The sequence below is a fragment of the Homarus americanus genome, unplaced genomic scaffold (assembly GCF_018991925.1).
Source record: "Homarus americanus isolate GMGI-L3 unplaced genomic scaffold, GMGI_Hamer_2.0 scaffold24758, whole genome shotgun sequence".
Lineage (NCBI taxonomy): Eukaryota > Metazoa > Arthropoda > Malacostraca > Decapoda > Nephropidae > Homarus > Homarus americanus.
In genome coordinates, this window is record NW_024712309.1 from 369,935 (window position 1) to 390,939 (window position 21,005).

Sequence of the window (21,005 nt, forward strand, 5' to 3'; positions counted from 1 at the left end):
CCGTTCGCACTGCCACACCGGATTATGTAAGATTCTGCAAAGGGTTATTCTTGTCCGTTTTGTTTTTTCAGACGAAACTATCGGACAATTTACGTCAGATTATATCCGATTCCGGCCTCAGTGTGAACGTGCCCTAAGTTGAAGAAAATGGTCGGGGTAACAAAGAAAATCTCATCGACCTTCCTGTTAGTTATTGTTCCTGGATCTTGTCTCGTCTTGGAAGCTTTGGTGGAGGGTCCACTAGTATCCGAGGCAGTGTTATCAGACAATACTCCCCGATCCTCTCAACATGACAGAATTTATGCTTGTTACCTGGTCATATATGTAGGGAAACACTCACTTAACTTCATCTATCAGCGGTTATATGTCCCAGTTCTTTGTGCAAGATGATCACTGACTCTACTGTGCTTGGGTGGTGAAAGAGGAGGAGGGTGGGGGTAGATTAAGCTGGAGTTAGAACTAGAACCCCACGAGGCAGATGCTCCTCTTGAGTGTGTTTAAAGATTACAACAAAAACCGGCCTGAATTTCATGGTTTACTTCGCCCCATTGAACTTGAAGAGATTTTTGTGTCTGGTTATCTAATACCCTGTGCTGAGCAGAGAAAATACATCTGTTTGCTTAAAGAACATTCCATTGCATAGTCTATCAGCAAGAGAAGGACTATGCGATGCGCTGGAAGGTTTGAGTGTTGGGTGAGAGGAGGTGCATGGTAGAGGCAGCTGGTAAAGGCGAGTTCCTCAGTCGGTCAATAGATGGCGCACGGTGTTGGTGACCTGCCCCCCTCACGACAAAAAAACACATCTTTATTATTGTCAGATTGATTCAGTTTAAATTAGTGAATATACTTAACTGCCATTTTTATGCTATTTTATGATAAGGAATAATTTTTAAGACAGAAACGTGTGGGAAAAATAACGATGTGGACGTATTAGTGTTGGTCAGACTGTGTTGACAACTGATACAATATATGTGGAGGTTGGTTAGGTTAGGTTGGGTTGGTTAGGTTAGGTTTTGGAACTAACGAATATAAGAAGGTTGTGGTGGGTCAGCAGGTGATGGCCGACCCACACTGTCTGTCCCTCAACCTCCACCCATGATCAATAACACACACACACACACACACACACACACACACACACACACACACACACACACACACACACACACACACACACACACACACACACACACACACACACACACACACATCTTGCGAGGTCAATGTTTACTGGGGGGGGGATTAAATTTTAGTTTACTGTGAGCGTGGGCTAGAGTTCATTTGGGGTTTACTGCAGTATTAGCTTGGGGTTTAGTGAGGCTATATTGGAGTCCAGAGATGGTTTAATATTTGCTCACTGGGTTTAGTTTCTTTTGGGTTTATTTTTAGTTTCTGTGAATGCTGATTAATGCTGATCATAATGTATCAATATGGAGATTCAATTCTATATCCCAGAAAATGCTGAGAATAAATATTGTTTTAATTATAATTCGCTGGAAGTTTGATTCGGATTTATTTGGGTATTTCTTTGAATTAATTCTATTTACAGTATTGATTTTTTTTATTAGTGACTGATAAATTACTTTAATTTTTTTTAAACACACAGGTTCAACTTCTCGGATTAATTTGAGAGACGAGACTAATTTATGGGGTTTAATATTGTCTAAGAAGATTATTATTGCACTCGTAAGTTTTATTCCAGCCGTGAATCTGGTTTAAGGAGGTTTAAAGGTCCCATTTTATCATCTGCAGAGTTGGGTGTTGTGTTAGGATGGTTAATCACGTTTTAGTGTTCAGTGGAGGGACTATGCTCCACTCTTCACTATAAATCGGGAATATCGGAATTTATCTGGAATTGAGAAAGAATTTATGTGGGTTTCAATCTCCATAATAGGATGTAGTTGAGTTTTTTATTACTATTCGCAGTATATATGTAGGTAATGAAACAAAAACCACCTTTAAGTGAAATAAACTCAGGTTTAACAAAAGTTTCGGAAAGTGTTTTAATTAGCTTTTTACTAGGTTTAATGACTATGGTGGAATGTGTGACAGTGTGAGTTGGATTAAACCTGTGGAAATTACTTCATTAACACTCTAAGGATGATGGTTTAATCCCCCTTGATTATGATAGCTAAAACCATCTTCATCATAATTTTATAGCTTAAACCATTAACGTCAAAGGGTTCAGGTTTAGAAAAAATTTATGTATTATTTGTGTATAGGAGAGCTATACTCTCTTATCTATAAAGGTGTAGGGCAATTATACTACCTTATCTATAAAGGTGTAGGGCAATTATACTACCTTATCTATATAGGGTAAAAATACCACTACCTTATAAAGTTGCAATTATACTACCATCATATAGTAAAGCAACATACTAATTTTATCTATATAGTGTAGGGCAATTATAATTACCTCATCTAATAGTGTAGGGCAATTATACTACCTTATCTATAAAGGTACAATTATACGCCCAGGTGAGGCAATTATATCACACTCCTTTTTATCTATATATAGGGGAGTTAAATTATACTACTCACCATAAGGTGTAGGGTACTATGTCACCACATATCTATGTTGTGTAGGGCAATTATACTACCTTATCTATAAAGGTGTAGGGCAATTATACTACCTTATCTATATAGGTGTAGGGCAATTATACTATCTACGTTATCTATATAGCCTGTATATTTATTTGTGTGTAATGTTTATCTGAATAGTTTTGTAGCCTGTTTCTGTGTTTTGTATTTTTACCTCGCTCTCGCCCTTATACAGGATGTGGTCACTAAATGCACGTGGGATTCTAAACGCTCGCTACTCGCTCTACAATTAACAATAATTCACATCCCAATTTCAGTTTTTTAAACGGTGGAAAAAATACTTTGCCTTAATTTGAATTCGTGTTCAGTTATTTTTTTTTTAGGGTCATACCATTAGGTAAATTGTTTTACTATTGTGTTGCTGTGACTCACTATCATGGTCGTGTGATAGTGAGGTAACATTAATTATGGCGTCTAGCCCACTTAAACATAATAAATGCCAAAGGCATATAAATCAGGATTTCATGATAAGTGGGAAAAATCAGGAGGAAATATGAACCGAAGAAGGAACAAATAGAGGCATGCATACGAGAAAAACAACAACAATAACAATAACAAAAACACAACTTGGATGAAATAACTGAGCGCACTATTCATACAACGATATAACAGCACTGTTGAAATACACAATGAAGGAGAGATAAGGAAAGACACGTATGTAATAAACATTTAGGGGAATAACTGTATTGTGATGCATTTTACCAAGGTGGGTATTGTCCAGCACATAAACACACACAAGGCTGTCACCCTCGGAGACACCAGCAACACAACTCACCAAACTTGTGTGAGGTTCAGGTATAATCCAGGTATAAAACACGAAACTGATGTAATCAAACTTTTTTGTTCCTGACCAATTTTCCAATAGTGTAATGGATGTAAGGCCTGGTTGATGCATATGACAGGCCAAGATGCCGAGTGAAATACATCACCCACAAAGTGCAATATTGGAAACTAATATATTATAACCTCTGGGGCAACGAGCCTCGATACTCACCAAGCTGTTAATATATCCTGGAGAAGAATACGTTTGTGCAATGCTGAGTGGCAGTTAACGCAAGGCAGTATTGTCTTCATAGAACGTGCAGTTTTATGAAGGCTCACATGGTTCTGGTAACACTGATAAACAAAATAGCCCCATCTGACAACAGCAACAAATTATAAGATAAACGAACCTTCTTGAAACAGTAAATCAAATAAACACAAACCTCAACAAAGTCTAAGTAACGACCGATATTTATATTTTATGTCCTGAAATATATGGTTGATCCGGCCCACAGGCATTTTCGCTTTACAGGAGTAATACAAGTTTGATTAAAAAAAAACACGTAGCCTCATTTTTTTGTGAGGGAATGTAAATTGAGATTTGGGCACGAAAAAAAAAAAGTTTACAGCAATTTTTGCGTAACTGCACTAAACTGTACCTATAACTTACTTGGTGCACCACAATGTACCTATAACATATCTGGTGCACCACAATGTACCTATAACATTCCAGGTGCACCACAATGTACAGTGCCTATAACGTATCTGATGCACCACAATGTGGATGGTGTGAAGGTGTGGTGGATGTCAACCAGCCACGACCTGTTCCCTGACTCAGCTGACAACAGAGAGAGAGAGAGAGAGAGAGAGAGAGAGAGAGAGAGAGAGAGAGAGCTAGCTTATATCATATTCATAATTTAGAGACATTAAAGATATAAAGGCAATATTTTATCTTGCACAATTGGATATAGAATTCGAAATCAATTCATGTCCAAAAGTATGAATTTCCCAAATTTTGAATTATAATGGTGATCAAAGATTAGGAATATTAAGTTTTATTCACATGATAGCGAATTTATAAGCGATCTCAATTTAGTAAAATTATATATGAATAAATTACATATTCTATCAGTCACTATATATGGATCTGATTCTTAATTATGAATGAAAACTAATATATATATATATATTTATTTATTTTTTTTTTTTTTTAGCAAAGGAATTACGTCTTGGACAAATATGTATCAGGGTTTGCCAACTTTGCCATAAATCTCGTTTCCTGTCATAGGTTGTTGTCCGTCGTCTCTTATTAACGTTGCCATAATAGTACACTAAGTACAGTCAGTATTTTGGTTGCCAGTGACTATAGGGCTTCCCAAATAAGTAATGTAATGCCACAGTAAACAATTTTTCGAATCCATTTTGATCTGACAGTTTTATAGCATCAGGGAGACATGTGGCTGTGTGATATTTACGTCCATATTGAAGAAATGTCCGAGTGTGAGTTGTTATTTTCACCATGATAACATGGCGTAACCAAGATTAGTTACTGCCTTTTCATAGATTTTTCTCCTTTCTTTGATCATCATTAACAAACAACAGACAGAAGCTACAAGGACCGCTGGGGTTCAGAATGGAAAAAAATATATAAAATCGCATTTCTGGGGATATTTCTTTTAGGAAAGTTATTGGGGGAAATTATGATAAAGATAACTCTGCTAGAAGAGAAGATGAAGGAATAGGGAAATGAGAGAGAGAGAGAGAGGGGGGTTAAAAGAATAAACCATTGTCCTCAAAGAATTAAAAGAAACAGGAGACATTATTCTTCAATGTATAAATAAATGAGTAATAAAGACGAAACTACTAAATAAAAACCATAATAAATAATATTTCCAATTAAAGAAAAACAACACTAAGAAACATAAGTATTCATAGAATTCAATACAAATGATCGCGGGCACCTTCGTGCCCAGTGAAAGTTTGAACGCTCGTGCTTGGCTAGCGTACAGCGAATGAGGGTGCGCCAAGTCCATAGACTTGCATGGTTAATTAGGGTGCGCCAAGTCCGTAGACTTGCATCGTTTTCCATCGTAAATAAAATTGTTAATTAATGCCGTCCTAAAGAAACCATCGACATGGGACCAGGTTTGTTCCACTCTACGAATTTTTTGCGATTTTTCCACCAAGTTTGATGAAAAACGATTGTGCCGTTTCGGCTGCCCAGAACAGACACACACACAGACAGACAGACAGACAGACAGACACACGGCTAGTCCTATAGTATATTAGATAACACTAACGTAAAACACACAAGGAACAATTATTAGTCCATAGGTAAATAATCAATAGAGAGATGTATTACAACCTGGAATATACTCATCCCTTAATCCAACTCTAATCCTTACAGTATGGCATAATATACACCTACACTCCTATTATTAGGAGTCCTATATATCCACAAGCCTATACCTACGAACTTTAACATATAGTATATAATATATATCCCATTTATTTCTAGAGTTGTGACAGGAGCAAAAAATAATGATATCCTTTGAAAATAGCAGGATTATTTTTTTTAAGTGAGAGATAAAATAGTGAATTAAAAAATAGGAGTATTGAGTACTTGCGTTAATAAGGCTCCATGTTGGAACACGAGTGGAGAGCTGCCAGCCAATGACGTGTCTCCTTGGGATTGATGGGCGGGGTCATTCTCTCTCTTCCTACTTTTTATCATCTCTCTCTCTCTCTCTCTCTCTCTCTCTCTCTCTCTCTCTCTCTCTCTCTCACACACACCTTCGCCTCCCCTTTCTGTTTCTCCTTCCACCCTTCCCTTTAATCTCTCTTTATTTCCCCCTCCGCCTATTCTCTCCTTCCACTCCACCCTCTCTCCCTCTCTCTCTCTACTTCCCCTCTTCCCCCCCTCCCTCTCTCTCACCTATTCTCTCCCCTCTATCAACTTCAAAGTCCCGTGTCATCCTCTCTCTCTCCTATAGTCTACAGTCTTCCTAAAGTGATTGTTATTTTCCGCTCAATAGAGTTGTTCAGCTTGAGCTATTGATTCTCTCTTTCACTCACTCTCTCACTCTCTCTCTTTCTCCCTTCCCTTAGTTCTACCCCTCTCATTCACTCTCTTTTTGCTGGTCCTTCCACTTCCTATTCATTCGTCTTCCCTCTTTACCTTTCTTTACAAAATGTAGACAGTCTTACACAGATAAAAGCGTAAACAGCCAGATACAGAGACAAACAGTGAGAAAAAACCTAGGCAGGACTTGAGAGAGTTCCTTAATTCAGGAGACAACGCCAGTGCCAGGGAAGCCACTGGAGAACTAAGCTTCACTCAACACAGCTCGCCACTCTGGCATGGAAGCCAGTGGATAATTAAGCTTCACACAACACACCACCTCACTCTGCCAGGGAAGCCACTGGAGAACTAAGCTTCACTCAACATACAACACAGCTCGTCACTCTGGCACGGAAGCCACTGGAGAACTAAGCTTCACTCAACATACAACACAGGTCGTCACTCTGGCAGGGAAGCCACTGGAGAACTAAGCTTCACTCAACACAGCTCGCCATTCTGACAGGGAAGCCACTGGAGAACTAAGCTTCACTCAACACAGCTCGTCACTCCCTCCACAATGTCGGCCGTCTCTGAGTCTTAATACTGGCAGCGGTAGTCAATCCCTCGACCGTGTAGGGCAGACAATGCTTGTGGTTAACAATGGTTCATCACACCACACAGTAAGCGCCCCACCAACACCCCAGATTGAGCCCATGAAATAAGTGAATTTGTGTCAGAAATCCAAATAGTAATTCGTACACCAAAGTTTATCTGTTAATAGTGATTAATCTAGTGTTGAATTTCTTATCAAAAGTTCGTTATGTAATATTGAGGGATTATGTAATACTAATAACTGATTGAATGGGAAGATTGCGTCAGGTATTACAGGAACGATTACATAAAGGTATTTGCATTATTAATCACAGGAAAAAGACCCAGATTGCTATGAGGAAGTAAGGGATTGCGAGTTCAGCAGTTACAGGGGAGACCTTGGATTTTGTTGATTTAATAAGGGATTGTGTATGTAATTACAGGATGAAACAGATATTATGTTAGGAAAATCAATGTTACGTTGCTGATCACATGAAAATTCCTAAATTGAACTTCCCTTAGTAGTCAGATTGCAATGATTGTTATTTCCTCCCTAATCGCTGGAGAAATTACCAGTTACCCTAATTAAATAACAATTCCTATGCCAGTATTCATTTGGTACTAATTAGATAAAATATTTTCAGTGAGAGCTCAGGTGCGTCAGGTGGCCCAGAGTAACTCTTCACATATCTACCTCATGACTTTATCAAGGGCCAAGTTTACTAACTTATGTGACCTGTTCCTCATTCTGAACTGAACACACTGTTAAAACTCTCTCATTAATATTTCCTGTATATTTCTGGAGTTCATTTTTTGCCGTTCCATACGTCTTTCGGTCACGGTTACACAAACTAACTCTCTAACCAAAATATTACCTATTACTCTTTTATTAACTCCCATAACGTCATGTCCGAGATTTTATTTTTACTTTTATAATACATTTATATAAATTGGTTTTACACTAAAACTGTGCAATGAAAGTAAAACTAAACAAAACACGTTTTTCATTTATTTTCTGCGATATGAACACCACCAACAATTACTCTCAAAAAAATTATTCTAGAATTGACCTAAAAATGAATCAGTAACTATAAAAAATATTATCTTTATAAATGGTTCGAACCAAAACAACTTACTTGTATTTTTTTCGAAATAAAAACTGTAATATCAGACTAAAACACCAAAAATACAGTAACAATTAGGTGCATTTTTTTTTTATCTGGGTCACTTAACCTCGATACCTTTAACCCAGAAGGCAAATTCCACCTAGCGTTCATGTCAGAAATCAGAGTTGTAATGTTTTTTATAATAGCTGCTCCGTAATGTTCCTATAAGGATTGTGAGCCACTACTAACACTCATACTATAACCAAGTATATCAAGGCCGACCAAACGTGACTCGTAATACTCCACCTCAGCTCCCGTCAACAGGTTCGTTATGTATCTACGGATTCATTCATATATTATCATGTGTCATCAGGAGTAGTGTTTGTGGTACAGTATATTGAGTTGGTATGATTTTGTAATAGTAGTAGTAGTAGTAGTAAGTAATAGCAGGTGTAGAATGAGTCTGGTATTCATAGTAATTATAGCACTAATTAAGCAGTAGCAACAGCAGCAGAAACAAAAGCAGTATCATCAGCAGAATTATAATCAGCAGGAGATCTTGATACAATTAAACATCTACAATGGCTTTTCTCAGACCTTATTTGCCTCCATTCACAAACACGTGAGCTCAGGTTAATGGGATTTCATAAAACCCATTTTTCTTTTCACTCGGTAAAACAATTTGTCTTTTTTATACCCCGATTATAAAGCTTTGGCCATTTGGACACTTATGCAAGTATAATTGTTTTTCTTTTCTGTTGGATTATAGTGACTGAATCTAATGTTTTTTTTCATGGCGTTTATAAAGTGCTATAATCCCAAGCGTGCTTATTAGTGGTTGAAGAACAATAACTCTTACTTCAACTGGATTTATAATAGACAGAATTATCCTACATAAGAAAAACAAAGAAGAAAAAGTTGAAAGGAAAGAAATGGATTAACTTAAAGAGTAAAGTATTATAAAGAAAAGATGAAAAGAAAGTTAATGATGAAACTTGGCCGAGAAGAGAACACGAACATCCCGTCAGAAAATTAATATACGTCAGGTAAACGTAGTGAGCACATACATCACCACAGACAGACAAAGAGACATCAAGATACACAACTCAAAAACTAGCAAAAAAACATAAAACGAAACAGTAATTATGATCACTCTTACACCGTACTTACAGAAGAGGGAAAGTAAGGAAACCGGACCCACAGAGAAGCATATACCAATTAGTTTAAATCGGGGTCAAAAAAGTCTTGAACATTAAGCAATATCTGGCATCTACTTCTGAGTTATACATATATGATTGGGATATACTAATAAAACTACTTATCATCACATATTATGCCTAAACCACAACATGAGATAAAACTCTCTTTCATACCTAAGATCTTCGGGTACTTACATGCCAAATACTGTCAAATATTCAAGGCTTTTGATTGTACATTATCACACAGTGCAGGTAAAAAGAACACGAGTTGCGATACATAAATTGTTACTTAATGGAAGGTATAATTTGAGACAAGCAAAATGAATACATCCCAAGGTTGACATCACGAAGTAGCGATGTCAGGCAATAATCAGTGACATGTGAATATTGATACGATTATTGTATCCAAGAAAGACTTAATTCATAATGAGCAAATCAATGTAACAGTTATTAAACCTGGCTCCATTATCTCGGTGTGTGTGTGTGTGTGTGTAGGGGGGGGGGTGTGTGTGTGTGTGTGTGTGTGTGTGTGTGTGTGTGTGTGTGTGTGCGTGTGTGTGTGTGACGGGATGACAAGGGACACGAGCTTTGTAGATTACTGACAGTCTTTAGTGGTAGGTAACGATAACTTCTGAAGAGACCGTATTTTGTCTGTCTGTCTGTCTGTCTATCCGTCCGTCTGTCAGGTCTGTCTATATCTTTCTCTCTATGCTGACCTAACCTTCTCATTTTAATTTCTACAGTCCTTCCTTTTCTCCCTTCTCTATTACCACCGTTACTCCTCTCTTAACTTTTCCTCCCTCTCTCCCCATTTCTTTCCTTTCCCCTTGTCGTTTATTTATTACCTGTCTCTCCTCCCTTCATTCTTCTTTTTTTCTCATTCATCTTCATTTACCTCTCAGCCCACTCCTTTCCTCCCCCCCCCATTTCTCTCATCTCTATAACTCTTCCTGAAAAACAACAAATACCCTGAGCTCTTCATCATTCTAACCATCCATTCTGTTCTCATACATCCATCACTTTCTCCTTCCCTCCACTGTTTTCGTCTACCTTCCCAATCCTCTCTCACCTCCCCACCCCTCTCCCCCTCTCATCGTCCCCACCTTCTATCTTCAAAGTTTCACTTTCCCCACTCAAGCTCTCCCACTCTCACGCCTGTTCACCTCTCACCTCTCTTTCCGGTCTAACCCTCATCCTAACTGCCCTCTGTAGTTTTTTTCTTCAGTTTGAGGACACGGCTGTGTGCTTGGAGGTGTAGGAGGCCTGGAGGAACTTGGACAGCATGTATGATAAATGGAGAAAAAGAGAAGGAAAGAAAGGAGAGAGAGAGAGAGAGAGAGAGAGGAGAGAGAGAGAGAGAGAGAGAGAGAGAGAGAGAGAGAGAGAGAGAGAGAGAGAGAGAGAGAGAGAGAGAGAGAGAGAGAGATGACTTTAGCCTCTAAGCAACCTAAAATCCAATGCCAAAATACCTTACCTATAGAACTATGTCCCTTGTTAATAAGGTGATTAATGAACTTAAGAGCTCAGAGCAGGTGATTGTGGTTATTACAGAAGATAAATTGTTTTTTCCCCGAAGTCGGGACTACTATTAAGGTGGTATGATCAGTTAGTACAGGTAAGATTGTTATCCGTAGAAAGCAAGACACACACACACACACACACACACAGTCCAACGTGGCTTTTAAGTTCACTCGCCAAGAAAATTAAAGTAAAATATTTTGAAGGTCATCTCGCTTAAATTATTAGTTATACTGACATATAAGTAACATGAAAAGCTTTTAGTAAAACCTTTATAAGCGATCTTTCTGAGAAGGCGCTATGAGGGGTCTAAATAAAGCGAGACAGACAAACGGACAGACAGACAGACGATAAAAAGAGAGGAGACATGAAAGAGAAAAATATACAAGGTTAAAGCTACTGATGGACAGATTAACAAACAGAGATATAGAAAGAAGGATAAAGGGAGAGAGAGAGATTCTTCAATAACTTAAATAAGTGTGTGTGTGTGTGGGGTGTGTGTGTGTGTGTGTGTGTGTGTGTGTGTGTGTGTGTGTGTGTGTGTGTGTGTGGTGTGTGTGTGTGTGTGTGTGTGTGTGTGTGTGTGTGTGTGTGTGTGTGTGTGTGTGTGTGTGTGTGTGTGTGTGTGTGTGTGTGTGTGTGTGTGTGTGGGTGTGTGTGTGTGTGTGTGTGTGTGTGTGTGTGTGTGTGTGTGTGTGTGTGTGTGTGTGTGTGTGTGTGTGTGTGTGTGTGTGTGTGTGTGTGTGTGTGTGTGTGTGTGTGTGTGTGTGTGTGTGTGTGTGTGTGTGGTGGTGTGTGTGGTGTGTGTGTGTGTGTGTGTGTGTGTGTGTGTGTGTGTGTGTGTGTGTGTGATGTGTGTGTGTGGGTGGGTGTGTGTGTGTGTGGGCGTCGTTACAAGATAATGCTTCTTGGTCATACGTACATTACAATTATGCAAATTAACAGGATACAGAGTTAACTGTACCATTACTGACAACACTGGAACAAAAGGTCAAAGGTCAAAGTAACACAGCTGTCAGGGAAGACGTAGGTGACAACAATATGGTATAATGATAAAAATAAATCATTATATTCAGAAAATTTAAGAATGATGAAATACAAATGGGGTTGACAGGCAGTGGAGTAAATCACCGAAGATAAATACCAAATAAATTATGAAAAATTATAAAGTCAAAACACACGGATATGTGGTATGACAAAGTGACGAGCAAAAATCTGCGAAGAGTCATTAGCAGCAGGTGTGTGGGTCATGTGTGTACAGGTGTGTATGTGTGATTAACATATGTACCCAGGTATATTAGTTGTGTGTATATGGGTTACTTAAGTAAAGGTGTGTGGGATTATATATGTACAGGTGACGTTACCTGCTGTAGGGGTGAACGTAGCCCTAATTAGCACTCAAAGGTATAACTGAGGTTGGCTCTTAATTGGAGGGAAGGTTGAGGGAGGGACGAGGTGGCGAGTGAGGAGGGAAGGAGTGGGTAGGAAGAGATTAATGTGATGTAAAGAGGATGGAGGAGATGGTGTGGTGAGAGAAAGAGAGGAGGCAGGAGGAACTAAAGAGAAGGAGAAATGGAGTTGGGAAGGATGTTACTAAGGAAGAAAAGAGTAAGACATGGGAATGTAGAATGAAGGAAGGGGTGAGCGAAGGAAAATAAGAGGAGAAGAACGTATAACATCATATAGAAGGAATAAGGAGAACAGTCAGGAAAAAAGAGGGAAGTAGGGAAGGTATAAGATAGGTTGGGAAGGGATAAGGGAAAGGGATGTGGAGGGATCGGCTAGGAAAGACTGTAGGGATCAAGGGGAAGAGTAGGAGGGAAGGGGAGGAAGACGCCGCCGTGTGTGTGTCAACATACCAGGGATTCATGGGGACTGATCACGAGGGAGTAAACTCAGTCGAAGAAACTAATTAACACACACATGGGCATGTGCTGGCTACACACACACATACTTCACACACACACACAATACCTGTCATTGAAGCACACCCACACACACACACACACACACACACACACACACACACACACACATGCACACACAGCACACACACACACACACACACACACACACACACACACACACACACACACACACACACACACACACACACCTTACATGCACCAGTTAGGATGGGTAGGTTCGTAATTAACACAGGAAGGTCCACCTACGTATATAACACTAACTATATTACACAGGTTATAATTAACCTATATTCACTAGTGATGATAATTAAGGCAGGTAGATACACCTATACTAGGCTGACCTACATACACTGATAATAACAACATGTAAGTGGGTCTCCTAGGTGGACACGTTAATTAACAGGTAAGAACACCTTTAATAAACCCCAAGAAAAATGTGGCGTGTTTGTAAATGTCGACGTTTTTAGTAGATAAACAAAGTTACTCTCAACTCCCGCTGTCACTATAATAATGCATAATCATACACCTGAATAACTTGTTGGTGTATAAATAACAAGTAATTTCCATCGTTAATCAGTACGTTAATGATGCACATCCGCCGCTGATACATATATATGATTAATACTATGTAGACAAACACCTGAGACTATATCTGTATCAGGGGAATCTTAACACACGAGACAGTCATCACGCACCACAAACACGAGGCTAATGTTTGCATACACCACAACTACGAAACTTGTCGTATATCCACAACACAACACAAGACAAGGACGTTTTGTTTACTGTACTTCCTGATCTAGTAATATTTCTTTATCATTTTTACAACAAAAAGGAAGGGAGTGAATACCTTATTGGACCCGTGGTGACAATATGAATCAAGCAGGGTGGCTGAGTGACACAACGCGGCAGGACAGTAGCTGGTCTATAGAGGAGAACAAAATCAGTGGCTGGTCACGTACGGACTAGGTCACCCCCACCTTGACTATAGCGAGAGAGAGAGAGAGAGAGAGAGAGAGAGAGAGAGAGAGAGTTAATTTAGACTGAAGGATTAACAGGTAATAGATAGATAACGTAATCACAGAATCTTACATGATCACTGAAAAATTCACACAACCTTTACTTTCAGGTTGAAATATATGCAAGACCTTCATATACCAAAAGAATTATTCACACTCTCCTGAAATTTCAATGAGAATTCCCCCGACCTTTACACTGACGATTACAACTTAAAGCATATCCAACTGTAATGTGAGGAAGCGGCAACAATTTTATCAAAACAAGATACAAAGACTTAGTTTGGGATTATATGTAGCTGAGAAGAGAGAGGATTACATCTAATATGACCCTCAGGTCCTTCACTGTCTGTTACCGAGTGTCCCAGAAGGGCCCAAAAAATATACGAGTGTCGCCTTGTGCAAAATTATGGAGGTGGAAGTAAAAAAAGGAGGGCGCGTGGGAGGTGCGGTTTTAAATTTTGTTTACGCTGTGTGGTGAGGGCGACCTCCAGCAACTCTCCCCCCGCTACTCCTAGAGGTAAGAGGCCAATAATGACCATGTCAACCCTCAATTAAGATGAGGGGGAGAGCGTGGTGACTGAATGAAGCGAGGTCAAGGGGACTGGTGAGAGGAGGAGGAGGAGAGGAGAAGGGATTGAGAGACTGGAGTGTGTGTTGTGGCCTGCGGCAGGTCTACTGACGGGGGTAGAGACACACTAGGCGAGGACTGGGGGAAGGAAGAGTGCCACTTTATTTATGTGAAGTATTTAACTACAGGAGATTTAAACACACCGTAAAGTTAGGAACGAGACTGAGAGATGAAGCAGTTAAGACGGACATGTAGTATTATATATCCTAGATGCTTAAATAATCAGAATTAAAGATGATGCAACTAAATAGCAGCAAGATTTAATTCACTCGTGTATTCAGCCAGTGATGTACTCTGGTTCAGGGAATTATGTCCACCGGGAGAGTGATGGAGCTCACGAGTGTCGTCGTAAACAGCTGCAGTGGTGAGCGTTGTGTGTTAAGAGATGTTAAGTGGATTTGAGGACCGACTTAATTAGGGTTAACGAAGACCTAAGAAGTGTGATATGAGCAGATCTTTGGGGGGAAGAAATACAGCGATTTTTTGATGATGGGAGAGAGAGAGAAAATTAATTGTAAGGACTTCACATAAATCAAAGTTATACTGTAGCTGTAAAGGGTATATCATAAAGGCTTACACAGAACATCAGAGCTACTAAAGGCAAAGAAAATAATAAAGCTGGTGAATATCCTCCATTCTATCGAGTAATAATTAGGACAGATAACAAAATTTACTGTACTATCATTTGTATCCAGGTAATATGGGAAGGTCATATCATCCCACACATAGGTACAAACAGCTACTGCAGTTACCATTTTCTACAGTAAAACGGCGAGACCATACAACGGCTGTATATATCAATTATACCTTTCCTACAATAGTACAGCGAGGATACATTCATAAGTCTTTCACTACATGTGAATTTCAATATGCAGCTTAATGGTATTGCCTTTCGGATGGACTCATAACAATTTAGGCTATTTGTACAGACGATAATGCTGACGTGGTGTGTCAATGACGCGGCCTAACATACATACATACATACATACATATATATATATATATATATATATATATATATATATATATATATATATATATATATATATATATATATATATATATATATATATATATATATATATATATATATAGTTACGGCGTCTCTTAATTTACTTTAATAACCAGGTTCTAGGCGTAACCAAACAAAAAAGTGAGTGAAGTAAATTAAAAGAGAATAAAAATAAATAAAGTAAACCTTTAAGAATTAAATTAAATTAAATATTAACACAACAAAGAGCCTCGTAGGCTGTCACAACAAATTGATTCACCATCGAAACTTTTAAGACACAAATGATACTAAACATCGAAACATCAAAAGAATAAAAATAAAGCATTGGATTACGTTAACACTGCATAAACATATAAAAACTATCACTGAAATTAACTAACGTGAAACAACACTTAATTACTTAAATGTAACCAAGCAAATACTGATGGACATAAATAGAGACATAAATAGGTACTCACATAGATATACCACATTGGTGGCTACAGGAACAACACAAATAAATTAAGAATAAGTAACAGGTGACGAGAGTCACTCAAAACAACGTGAACTGAATGACAAGGAGGACTGTACTGCCCTGTGTCTACAGGTGGAGTACTAGAAATAAGGTCGGTTCCCGCCACGCGACCTGCCGGTGGGTCGTTTAACGATGCAAATGGTCGTTAGAGTAACACAGAATGCTTGTTACAACACTAAATGAAGAAATAACATGGGCTTGAACAAATAATAACAGTTAAAACCTTAACAGCACAGGGTAAGGTGACTAGATTATATAATAGTAAATATAACACCCCACCACCACCACCACAACACGCCATCCTTTCACCCCACCACCACCACCACCACAACACGCCATCCTTTCACCCCACCACCACCACCACACAAATACATCCTTTTCAATCCCCACCACCACCACCACCACAACACGCCATCCTTTCCACCCCACCACCACCACCACCACAACACGCCATCCTTTCACCCCACCACCACCACCACCACCACAACACGCCATCCTTTCTCACCACCACCACCTCACCTCACAACATCACATCCTTTCACCCCACCACCACCACCACCACAATACGCCATCCTTTCACCCCACCACCACCACCACCACAACACGCCATCCTTCACCCCACCACCACCACCACCACCACAACACATCCTCACCCCACCACCACCACACATCCTTTCCACCCCACCACCACCACCACCACACAACACGCCACATCCACCCCCACCACCACCACCACCACAACACGCCATCCTTTCACCCTTCCACCACCACCACCACCACAACACGCCATCCTTTCACCCCACCACCACCACCAACACCACAACACGCCATCCCACCCCACCCTCACCACAACAACACGCCATCCTTTCACCCCACCACCACCGCCTCACCACAACACGCCATCCTTCCACCCCACCACACCACCACAACACGCCATCCTTCCACCCCACCACCACCACAACACGCCATCCTTTCACCCCACCACCCACCACCACCACAACATGCCATCCTTTCCCCACCACCCCACCACCACCACCACAACACGCCATCCTTTCACCCCACCACCACCACCACCACAACACGCCATCCTTTCACCCCACCACCACCACAACACGCCATCCTTTCACCCCACCACCACCACCACCACAACACGCCATCCTTTCACCCCACCACCACCACAACACGCCATCCTTTCACCCCACCACCACCACCATAAAGCCAAATCCTTCAGTTTCACCACCATACTCCAACACAGCGCCATCACAGCTCCAAGACCACGAGTTTCGCCGACAGAGCACCAGCACAGCAGCAACACAATCAAACACCTCAAGTTTCACCAACACAACACCAACACCCCGAGTTTCACCAACACAGCACCAACACAACTCCAACACCCCGAGTTTCACCAACACAGCACCAACACAACACACCAACACCCCGAGTTTCACCAACACAACACACCAACACAACTCCCCAACACCACGAGTTTCACCAACACAACACACAGCACCACAGGTTTCACCAACACAACACACCAACACCACGGTTTCACCAACACAACACACCAACACCACGAGTTTCACCAACACCTTTTCGCTTTTGCGAGTTTCCACACCCAACACAGCGCACCAACACAACACACCAACACCACGAGTTTCACCAACACAACACACCAACACCACGAGTTTCACCAACACAACACACCAACACCACGAATTTCACCAACACAACACACCAACACCACGAGTTTCACTAACAGAGGACCAGCACAGTACCAACACCTCGACTGTCAGCTGCATAATACATAAATTAGACACAACCTGGCCCTCCACAATGACAAATTCAACTTGACTGTTTTAAAGATGCGGAATGAATAGCAATGTTGCCAAGATTACTAACCTAGGACTCAGAGTAATTGAATGAATTTACATACAGCGGAAGCCTGAAACCAAGGGATTGACCAATCAGAATTAGTAATGGACTGCGAGGCGAGAATAATTAATTAAAGAGAAGTTCCCGAATTAAAATTAAAATATTCCATGTAATTAAGTGACAGTGAAAGACCAACAAAGAGAGTGTGTTTGTTTCTGAATTACTTGAAGATGGCTGAAGGTGTGTTAAGTCTAACGTTTACCTCCGTGTTATGAAGACGAGTTGGATTATTTTGGTGTGTGTGTGTGTGTGTGTGTGTGTGTGTGTGTGTGTGTGTTTGAGAGAGTGAAAGAAAGAGAGAGATGTGGAATTACACGAATTATTTTTAAACATGGAATTTTCAGTGGAAAAGGCTCTAAATTGCACCACATTATCTGAGGTCTTAACTTAAAGAGACTGGTCGACTTACTGCTTGTGGCACATGGAAGGTGGGAAGGGGGTGACAACGTGAGAAAAAGACTGGGAATGAGATATGATAAAATTCAAGAGAAAGAATATATAAAATAGTGAAAGACGAAAGAGGTTGAAGAGGTGAAGTTATTTTGTTTTACTTCGTTTATTTCATACGAACAAAATTACCAGGCCACGCAAGCTGTGACGGTCAAAGTTATACAGCATGTGTCTAACCCGGGTGAAGGCGGGTAATGTTTGAGCAAGTACAAGAGAGCTGTGGTATGTTAAGTATCAATAACGTTAAACTTTGACTACTTTAAACGTTTATATATCACCTGTAACTTAAATAACCTTCGTTTTGTCATGAGAAACATAAATATTACATATACAATATATTGCACAGGTAACTGCTGCTACCTGGAGTCTCACAGAAAAGACAGAAAGTGGTAGGTGTGAGGTGTGGTAGCGATAGACTTAAGTGAAACCAAAGATATGATAAATAATACAAAACGTAAAGCTGTTGAAGCAAGGAATTGAATGTGACCTTAGCGTAAGACTTTTAAGGTACTCATGCATGACCACTTGTAAATTGATTTTTCTTTCACATGCCACATACACTCATATACGCACACACATATACATCCACACCCACCCACACACATACATACATACATACATACATAAACACACACACAGGATATATATCACCTTTTTTTTCACATAATAACATTTCTAGATACAACTTCGGAGACTTTACCTAATCTCACATTCCTGTCACACGTCACAACTTTCCATGAATCGATGTAAACTTTAACGCTGTTTATGCCAATTTAAATATCTCGAGGCAAGAAATGTTTCAAGAAAATGTCTGTTTACTAGTGTCTATACTCAATATTTACAGAAATTGATTTGTGTTGCTGAAACTAGAGCGAATACTTTTTTTTAGATATGAAAGAAATATATTAATTTGTGTTGTGTTATGTCAAATCATCATTGTTACTATATACAAAGTTTACAGATATTGAAACTATTAAGGTTTAACACTAAGTTTTTTTCTATTTCAGTTTAGTGGAGTTAAGAAACGGCGAGAGGAACCAAGTGAAACTGAACACGAGATGAACACGAGATGAACCTCAAAGAACCGTGAATGGCAGCAAAATTTTAACGTGAGATGAATCATTTGTGAACATGACCTTAAAAGTGAACCTAATATGAATGTAATCTAAACGTGAAGTAAAACTAATAAGAACATGATCTGAACTTGAAGTGAACCTGAATAAGAGTTTAAATCTGAACGTGATGTAAACCTGATAAGAATGTGATCTAAAGTGAAGTGAACTGGTTAAGAAAATGCTCTGAATGTAAAGTGACCCTGATAAGAACATGATCTGAACATGAAGCGAACCTGATAAGAACATGATCGGGACGGCGCCAACGTGAGAGATATCCACCAGGAAAAATGAACACAAAGTCTCTCTGTGTCTCGAGTGATACAAGATGCCTAAGAGGAGATGTCTCGTATTAGATCCCAAGAGTCTCTCCAGAAGATGATCTCTCGAGGACGCAACCCTTGGGCCTTATGTCTCGCTGCGTATCTCTCGCCCTTCGTTCTCGTCGGCTTCATTCTCGGTCTCGTCCTCCTGCCGATGGAAGCGTTGGGTAAGTCTGCCTTGATCCTGTAATCTCTAATAATCTATCTCTCTTTCCATCAACAGTATATTGTGTACTCCTCCAGAGTCTCTTCCTCTCAAAATACTCCTTTAAGAGATAATAATATGATGCTCATTCTCTTCAAAGACATTTACGTTAAAATTACCTATTTTCATGGCTTAAGGCTTTCCAATAAAGAAACAAAAGTCTAGAAAAATCCACCATGAATTTTCTTCTATTACATATACGTCTAACAATGATCATTAAACGTTTTTGGAAAGCTCTTTAACCCCTGTAAAACTTTTGGCGAAAAAATAAACATAGCCAACATTGTCCCCCATGAGACTTGTATTATTAATTCATGACGCGAAATGTTGTCCCGTGTCTGGTATTGATTTCTACCAGTTAAGAGAACCAGTTAGACCATTAGAATATGGACAATTGTACCAAACAGCGACTTGGACAGTGGCTGATAATGGTCGTGGTGGGAGAGAGAGAGAGGGAAGGAAAGAGATGGCGTGACACTCTGCCAGACGACTAATGCTTTTTTCTTGGTGTTTATGAGCCCCAGACCGTGGTGTGATGTACAGGGGAAGCCAAGTGGACCATTACGGGGAAGAGAAAGGGCTGAAAAGAGAAAGGAGAGGGGAGAAGCGTGCAAAGAGTTAAGAAAAGAGGGCTAAGGAGGGAGAGAGGAGAAGAGAGGGAAGCTGAAAGAGAGAGAGGAGGTTAGTGGGAATGGAGAGAGGTGTGTAGAGGAAAAGAGAAGAGAGGGAATGAAAGACAAGGGGGAGGGGGAAGGGAAAGGGAAGGAGAATGAGAAAAGAGGGGAAAGAAGGAGATAAGAGAAGAAAGGAGGAAGAGAAGAGATTTTGAAGATCGATCTGATTATTATTCCTTTACGCTTGATTTGTTTAAACTCTGGTTCATCACACTTCAAGAGTCACACACGTAAAGAAATACCAACACTAGTTATATACCTCCGATTAACCAGTGACAACGCGAGCATTTGTCTAGTATCAGTTGCCACGTTTCTTCACCAAGTAATAAAAGGTTTCCAGTCTTATTCACGATGGGGAACGACTGGTACA

The 21,005-nt window shown here is 39.9% G+C and overlaps 1 protein-coding gene across 2 annotated transcripts in view; it reads left to right on the forward strand.

Moving 5' to 3' along the window:
- LOC121859967 (protein turtle homolog A-like) overlaps positions 1-21,005 on the forward strand; it is a 227,591-nt gene that overhangs the window by 42,149 nt on the left and 164,437 nt on the right. For both annotated transcript variants that reach the window (XM_042356926.1, XM_042356937.1), the window contains exon 2: positions 19,329-19,923. In XM_042356926.1, the coding sequence (XP_042212860.1) occupies positions 19,776-19,923 (148 nt within the window). In that variant the 5' untranslated portion in view covers positions 19,329-19,775. The remainder of the gene's footprint in view (positions 1-19,328; positions 19,924-21,005) is intronic.